The sequence below is a fragment of the Gouania willdenowi genome, chromosome 10 (genome assembly GCF_900634775.1).
Source record: "Gouania willdenowi chromosome 10, fGouWil2.1, whole genome shotgun sequence".
Classification (NCBI taxonomy): Eukaryota; Metazoa; Chordata; class Actinopteri; order Blenniiformes; family Gobiesocidae; genus Gouania; species Gouania willdenowi.
In genome coordinates this window covers 10,745,177-10,753,162 of record NC_041053.1, presented here as the reverse complement: position 1 = coordinate 10,753,162, position 7,986 = coordinate 10,745,177, and the positions used below count along the sequence as shown (strand labels likewise).

The 7,986-nt window shown below is 37.1% G+C and overlaps 1 protein-coding gene across 2 annotated transcripts in view; it reads right to left on the bottom strand.

Moving 5' to 3' along the window:
- Positions 1–622: 622 nt before the first annotated feature.
- Positions 623–7,986, bottom strand: part of tsc22d3 (TSC22 domain family, member 3) — a 66,419-nt gene continuing 59,055 nt past the window's right edge. Inside the window, exons 1-3 of one of the 2 annotated variants that reach the window (XM_028459602.1) lie at positions 4,398–4,705; positions 3,576–3,627; positions 623–2,006 (exon numbers count right to left, since the gene is read on the bottom strand). In XM_028459602.1, coding sequence (XP_028315403.1) covers positions 1,749–2,006; positions 3,576–3,627; positions 4,398–4,522 — 435 coding nt within the window. In that variant the 5' untranslated portion in view covers positions 4,523–4,705 and the 3' untranslated portion in view covers positions 623–1,748. Of the gene's footprint in view, positions 2,007–3,575; positions 3,628–4,397; positions 4,706–7,986 lie in introns of those variants that run through there. The other variant, XM_028459601.1, reaches the window with a different exon arrangement.

Here is a 7,986-nt window from a genome sequence, read left to right as displayed (position 1 = left end):
CTATTTATTGTTGGGCAATTGAAGCTTTTTTTTTTTTTTTTCTTTTTTTTTTTTACTTCTTTATATATCTTAATTATTCAAATTTTCCAAAATCAATTCAGGTGCTGAAATGTCTTTATAAATATATTTTTTTACACTAGCCCCAGTAGTCAACTGTACAATGCAATTTATTGCAAATCTGGCAGATGCAGATGAAGCTCTGCTGAGTAAGACGTCCAACTTAAGTCAAAAGTTTGGAACCATCCTATTAATATCCAAGTAAAACTTAAAAGATCAAAACCCTAAATCGAGTCAATTCAGGAAATTGGCCATGATACTTTACCAGTTTAAAATTATTTGATATCACAGCTAATCTCATATTGGGGCTAAACTAATCAGCTTGTGCAAGATTTTTTTTACCAAAAATAAACATGGAGGGTGAAAATAACCAGTTACTTACTTTAAGTATTATTTAAATTAGCTACATTTTACTTGCACATGCGTTTTTTATGTATGACTTACTTGTAGTTATGCACAATTTCCATCTTCTACTTGAGTAGGATATACCAGTAGTACTCTTTACACCTCTGACATGTTGGTATAATGATTAGAATACTTAAATAAAACAAAATCCACAAGCATATATTACATAAACACAAGGTTTATTGCAAATTGTGCAGTTGTATCCAAACATTAGCTTCCAGGATCATTTACAGCAACGATGCCATCAATATTTACAAAAACACTGTATATCTACACCTGTGATTATTTACACATGGTCCTGGTGTGCTCAGCTTCTGTTGTAGGAAAATAGAAAGAAAGGCTAAAGTCTTTGGTGGCTAACAACAAGCTAGCAGCAGCTGAGCCGAGCGTGTAAAAACCGTTTGTATGTGTCGTACAGGCACTGGTGTCATGCCGTTGTTGAAAAAAGGACCTGATAGTGGATGGTGCTGCTAACATCAGGAGTGCATCTCCAACACGTTCACCTCAGGAGGACTGTGTGTACTGTAGCTCTTTGTGAGCTAACAAGCCCTATGACAACATGACATTTTACCTCCTGACATTTGTTCGCAAACAAACACAAAAATCTGAAGCTAAAGCAGAATTAAAGAATTCCCCATAAGCAGCAACAAGCCCCCACTGCAGACAACACAGATCATGGTTAATTTATCGCTCTCTGCTGATTGGCTAATGCAGTCTGTTACAACATTATTACATCATCATCATCCTCCCGTTCACCAACATCATCCTGTTGATTAATCTGTTTTAACAAATGTCTATTAACAAAAACATTGTAGGCACAGAGTCCTTAAAACCTGACATATTAGCATTAGGGGGGGGGGGGGTGTTGGTGGGGGCTGTTCTTATGGAGACCAGGAGGAGAGGGTCTCATGTGGGAACAAAGTCCCCCACGTTCCAAGTTAGCAGATGCAGGGCCAGCCCAATCACCGCTCCCAGTCCTTTCTCTCCAGAGCAAAGGGCATTGGTTGGGAGGGTTTGGCTAGGCAGGAGAAGCCCCCCCCTCTGTCAGAAAGCAGGTACTCATCATCATCACTACTACAAAGAGCTGGATGGAGTCAGTGGAGGGGCCTGACATGGCACCAGTCAGTTCTGTTCGTGCTTCATCAGCTGATTAGTGTCCCATCAATCATTTACAGCGATGATGCATCGCCTTCACGTCGAAGGGTTTCCATAGTAACGTTTACGTTCAACTGGAGGTCCATTACTGGAGAGACACCGTGGCTCTGCCCGCCCCAAGGCAGAGCCACTTACACAGCAGAGCCGCTGCTGCAGGTCTGCTGGTGATGGTGCTGGTCTGGGAGCACCTGCAGGCCTTGATTGTCCAGTAGAGCATCCGCTGGGATCCGCGACTGGAACTTCTCCAGTTGTTCTGGACTGGCCAAGTTCTTCAGGAGGTAGTTCTCCTTCTCCAGCTGGTTGTTCTTCTCTGCCAGCTCTTTGATCTGCTCTTTGAGGATCTCCACCTCCTCACGCACAGCATACATCAGGTGGTTCTTCACCAGGTCCTGGAAGAAAGGGAAAGACCATCAATAAACATGCAGAGCTTAGTCATCACTTTACCACAACAGCTTTACAGTGTGGCTGCTTCACTGTAATATACTGGAGGTGTGCACTTCTATCTAGGGCGACCATGGCTCAGGTGGTAGTGGGTCGTCTTCTGATCGAGAGGTTGGGGGTTCGATCCCTGTACTTGACTATGTGTTGAAGTGTCCTTGGGTAAGACACTGAACCCTAAGTTGCTCCCAGTGGTCAACTAGCGCCTTGTATGGCAGTCCTGTCCCATTGGTGTGTGAATGTGAGAGTGAATGAGCTGATATGTAAAGCGCTTGGTGACTGCTTCAGTGTGGGGATAAAGCGCTATATAAAAAATCAAGTCCATTTACCATTTATCTAATTAACAGTATTTTATTTATTTATGCACATTATCTTATCTCTTCTATCTTTTAGTGTTTCTTCTTTTTATTCAAAATATTCTGGAGCTTTTGTAAAAAGAAAAGCAATTTTCCCTTTGGAATAAATAAAGTATACCTGATTCATCTGTATGAATGCACAACTTGTATATAAAACTTTTTATATTTGTATTGTATTTCACATTTGTTAATGGTGAAGAATGGGGGAGAGGACTTGACAAGACTCGTCTTCTTCCTGTCCTTTGTCCTAAAATGCATGTTTTTATGTACATGCCTTTCATAGTTTAGTCATGTTTGTTTTTTACATGTTTAATGGCTGATCTATTTGAAGTACAGCACTTTGAAAGCGCTCTATAAATAAATGTATTATTAAATGTGAATTATATTGACATAAGAGATTTTTGTTAAGATCCGTTTATTTATTTTCATCTTTTTTTTTTCTATTTCACAGCCATTTAATCAAATTAGACAGTTTCTCTTTCTAAATGCACTGACTTAATTTTAGCTAACAGCGCCTGCTGCTTTGGTCATATTAAATTAAGTTTCATTTGCACTGACCCAAAGCTGGCACACACACTGCTCCCACAGGGGGTGGAACATTGTAAACTCAGTTAATGACTGAATGGTTATTACTATGATCTTACCCTATGGTGGAATCTACGTTTACGTGGGCGACTGGCTGTTTCTGAAATCATTTTAGTGTCAATAACTGCATGAAAACAAAGTTAGGGTGACACATTTGACTGTGTGTTGGAGTTTAACATGATGATTATTGATAGTCAGTGGGATCATAGATCAATGAGACAGTTTTCACACCTAAGGAATGCTTTAACACTCATTCTGACTAATATAGTACCTATGGAAACGCATAGATTTGTAAACTCTGGTAATCTACATGAATGAGAAAGAACATTGAACATTGATAAAGGCCTAAAGAGGGTTCTGATATAAATATTGGACTTGAAATAGACGTGGTTGGTGCTGGATGAATAAGGGAAAAGTGTTGGTCTATACATTTAAACTGAATTAAACAATATTTAAATGAAACAATGCATAATAGCAGAAATCTCACCAAATAATAATAAAAAAGCAATAATAACAGAATGTATTTCAGTTGGGATATGTGCACACTGAGAAAGCTTGGAGTGTGAACTTTGAACTTACCATTGCTTGCTCAATCTTGTTGTCAATGGCAACCACGCTAGCACCAGAGGCACTGCACACACAAAAAGAGGGAAACTATAAGTTAAGTCCACCACAACATCAGTATCACACCCATTACTAATAAATACATTCATTAAAATAAAAAAACAAAAAAGGGTTTTCAATCCAGACAATACCCACCACTGTGTTTATAGTGTGTGTGTAATTTAACCCAGTTTGCAACAGACATTCCTCTTTATTTATTCATTAATTTTTTTAAGAAGACAAAAATAGCAAAGCACATTTATTTATGATTATTTACATGATCAAAAAGTTCAACAGTAAACATTCAACATCTTAAAAATCAATAAATAAAATAAAATAAATAAATCTTTTTTTTTTACAAATCTTGACATTTTCCTGCACAACATGCACTTCACAGCATGCTTGCCAAAAGAAAACTTTCTTTCAAAATAAAACACAAGTCCAACATGAGAGATAGTGTTCTCCGCGACCCACCGTTTGAGAATCATTGCTGTAGTCTAGTGCATGTTTACAGCCTTTAGTTTAGGTTAGAAATGTGTCACCGGGGTCGTGTTACAATGACTGAATGCGTTCCAAACCCGTGCAAACACCAATAAATATAAACCCATGTTGAAGTGGATTATTCTAGATTAATGTGTACTGTACAATCCGTGCATTGAACGCAGCTGCTGCGAGTTATTTAATAATTACTGATGAAAAACCGCCCATAGGCCCTGATTAAAACCACATTAACACACTGCATATTAGATAGAAGTACAGGAACTGTCTTTAATTATTCCGAGTGTTTATCAGGATTACCTGTTGTCAAGTTTGACGGAGACAATGTCTCCTCCGAGCAGTGAGGAGAAGAAAGAGATGGAGAAGTTATGCAACTGGTAGACGGCCACCTCCATTGGGCTTTTACCGAACATCTCCGTGCTCATGTTGAGTACCAGACTCGTTTGGATTATACTTTTCGCCACGTTTGCGACTGGTCGGACGCTTTGCTGTAAATCCGTAATGTTTCAGTTGTTGGTAATGGTAGCGATGCACTGAGCAGCTCCAGCGCTGTGTCGGTGTTTATTGAAGCTTCGCTGTTTGTAACCAGCGACTGTCTGATGCTATTTCTGCCTCTGGCCTCTATTTAAGTCATCGCTCTGCTGACGTCACATGACGCCTGCATGTATTATGCAAATTAGCACAAAAAAAAAATGGTGGAGGAGGGACGTGTTATTGTGGTGCGTTCACGGAGATATGGAAAAAACCTGCAACCTGTGCAAAACATCTGCTCAATAGACGAATAGAAGAACAATTTACTGAGAAATAAACCTCAGAGAAACAGTGCGAAGCACACAAGTATTAAGTCAGTTTAGTTATATGAAAAAGACCCAGCGTGAACAAAATATAAGGTTTTTCATATTTCTGTGCTTCATCTGCCAGAGCTGCAGCAGAAGGAACAGAGTGTTCTGCCAAGTAAAAAGCTACATTATTTTTATTTATTTATTCATTTTTGTGCAGAGATATGATGTTTTGGATCAGTGTTTCTCAAATGGAGGTACGTGTACCCCGAGGGTGCTACATGGGGTAACCTACTTGAGAGAGAAAGAGTGGAAAATTAACACATAAAGTGTCAGTCTTGGTCCCACCCTAGGTGTGAGATGACCGGTAGTGATAAAAACTATAGAAATACATGTATTCAGGAGTCACTATGTCAGTGTTTCTCAACCTTGGGGTCGCATGGATTTTCTTTCTTGGTATTTCTGAAGAATTAAGTAAAATTAAAGTTTTCCGCCAATTGAAAACAGATATTATTTTTATTTCTATTTATTTATTTATTGTAGTTTGTTACAGAAATGTACGGAAACTTATTGCATTTGCTGATTTGACGGGATAAAAATAAGTGAATAAAAAAATGCCGCCCTGTTGTTCTGTTTTCATAGGAAATATTTTTCTGAGATTCCATATAAAAACATATCTCATCAACTCAAAACCTAAAAATATTTCCTTTAAAAACAGAAAAACAGCACTGATTATTTTCATTTACTTGTTTTTTTTTTCTCATCAACTCAGAAAAAAACTAAAAATATTTACTGTGATAAATTATCTCATCAATGATTTAAAAAGTTGTTTTTTTTTTTTCTTCAGTAAATGAAATGTTTGTTGTAAAATATGTGACATTTTTGACCTGCAACATGTGCACAAACATCTGATCAATAGACGAACAATTCACTCAGAGAAAAACAGTATGAAGCACACACAAGTGCTATTTTATGTGTATTTACTCCCATTTAAATCAGTTTTGTTATAAATTTAAAAAAAATGTAAAAAAAACATTATGAACTAAATATTATATGTTTTGTGCTTTATCTGTTCGAGCTGCAGCAGGAGAATTTAGAGGAAACTCCAGAAGGAAGCACGATTTTCAAGGACTGACTGGAGTGTTTTCAGCATCAATTTCAGTTTAATTGGGCAGTAAAAAAATGTTAGAACGAATGTGTTTTTTATTTAGAAAGGAGTTTTTATTTGCTGCTGCAGCAGCAGAAGGCCGTTTATTCACATTCCTACTGTGAATGGGTTAGAATTAGATAATTCCTTAAAAGCTATTGTTTTTTTAATTCACGTCAAACATTTATTCAAACTAATATTCTTTTCCAAATTAAAAAAAAATTAGCTACTCTGAATTTGTAATACAGTAAAAATAAAAAAATAAATAAAAACTTCATCAAAAACTAATTCCAGAAAGAAGGAAAAAATGTCTTTGGGGTCGCCAGAAATTCTTGATATCAAATTGGGGTCACGATCCACGAACCACTGATTTAAATTATTAAAACATGTACTACATGAATTCAATCAGACTTACTGGTGACTTGTGCGACTAGAAATTACGTTTAATATTATAATACTAATAATAGGTAGGCCTATTACTTGGGTTGACCGTATTCATATAAAAAAATAAGAAGAAATGACCAAAGTTAAAAGTAAAAACAACATGTTTGGTTTTATTTTTCTTTGGGAAAAAAATAACAAGATAAATGAAATGCATTTTTAGGATGTTATGCATTTGCTCTTGTTGTTTTTCCCCCTCCCCTCACTTTTCTAAGTAGTAAAACAAGTACAGTGCGCTGAATATTTAGTTGTGTGACAGTGTTTTTTAAAGTGTGTCTGCCTTGCTTTTGACACCAGCTCAGACTGACAGGTCACATTTGGCTTAAAGTATGTTTGAGACATACTGTAATTTAATAAGTAAACAAACACAGAATCCAGACGGCTGAAATGAGCTTCTACAGCGTGTCGGCAGCCCTCTGAGACTCTTTCTAGAAAACATCTCTCTCCAAATTGACTTGTAAAGAGACATTTTACGACTTGTTGATTTTTTACGACATTTTACGACTTGTTGATTTTTGCGACATTTTGTCCATTTAGAAATAAAAGTAACTGATAAGTAGTCAATAGTAGTGTGTTCCAGCACAGTGGTGAAGTCCTTTTACCTCACGTTGCATTATTTGATGCCTAAAAATTGCGTTATTGAGTAAAAAGCTTAAAAATGTGGATTACGTCAAAAACAATGTTAATATTAAATGCTGACTGCAACTGACGCGTGTCATAATTTAGCCTTAAAACAACTTAAAAAAACAACAACATTAAATTCAAAAAGAGCTGTCTACAACCCAAATGTATGACGCAATTTGAACGCAGCACTACTCCTGCCTTGCATGTGAACTTTCCCGTGTCATGTTTGTGCATTTTGCACTAGTTCACTTCCCCCAAACAGACCCAGAACAAATATAATACTGCAATATCTCTATTGTATTTAAAAGCTTCATTGGTACTGTATCTTCTTTAGGAATGTTGATTCTGATCAGATGTGGATTCAGTTGTTTTCTGTAACTCAAACAGCATTACATCATTTGTTCTTCTACAAAAAGCCACAATCACACTGTGTTCCTGTGCAGCGTAAACATATGTTGTTTGTGACACTGAGTGAGACAGGATGTACTGCATTGTTTTTTTTATATATACATGTATGACAAAGGTAGTTTTCCACCCTCGTTCCTGGGAACTTTCCCTTCGTGCCTCAACTGAGCTCTACTGGTCTCTAGTGGTGGGAAAGTACAATAGAACCCCATCAGAACAGCAGGGAACTACAACCTTGTTTACCAAGGGAAATTTCCACACATGTTCCCACATTTTGATTTTTTCTTTCTTCTAGAAGTCAAGGAATTATCAGTGAATCATCAGTGTTTACTGTGGAGAAATTATTTAATTATGTACACTACTGGTTAAAAGTTTTAGAACACCCTATTTTTTATAGTTATTTGCTGCAATTCACTTCATGCAAGTGCAATGAATAGTTTGAAATGGTAGAAAGGTGGGGGTGGCCTTGGGGTTGGGGGTTGGGGCGGTGGCT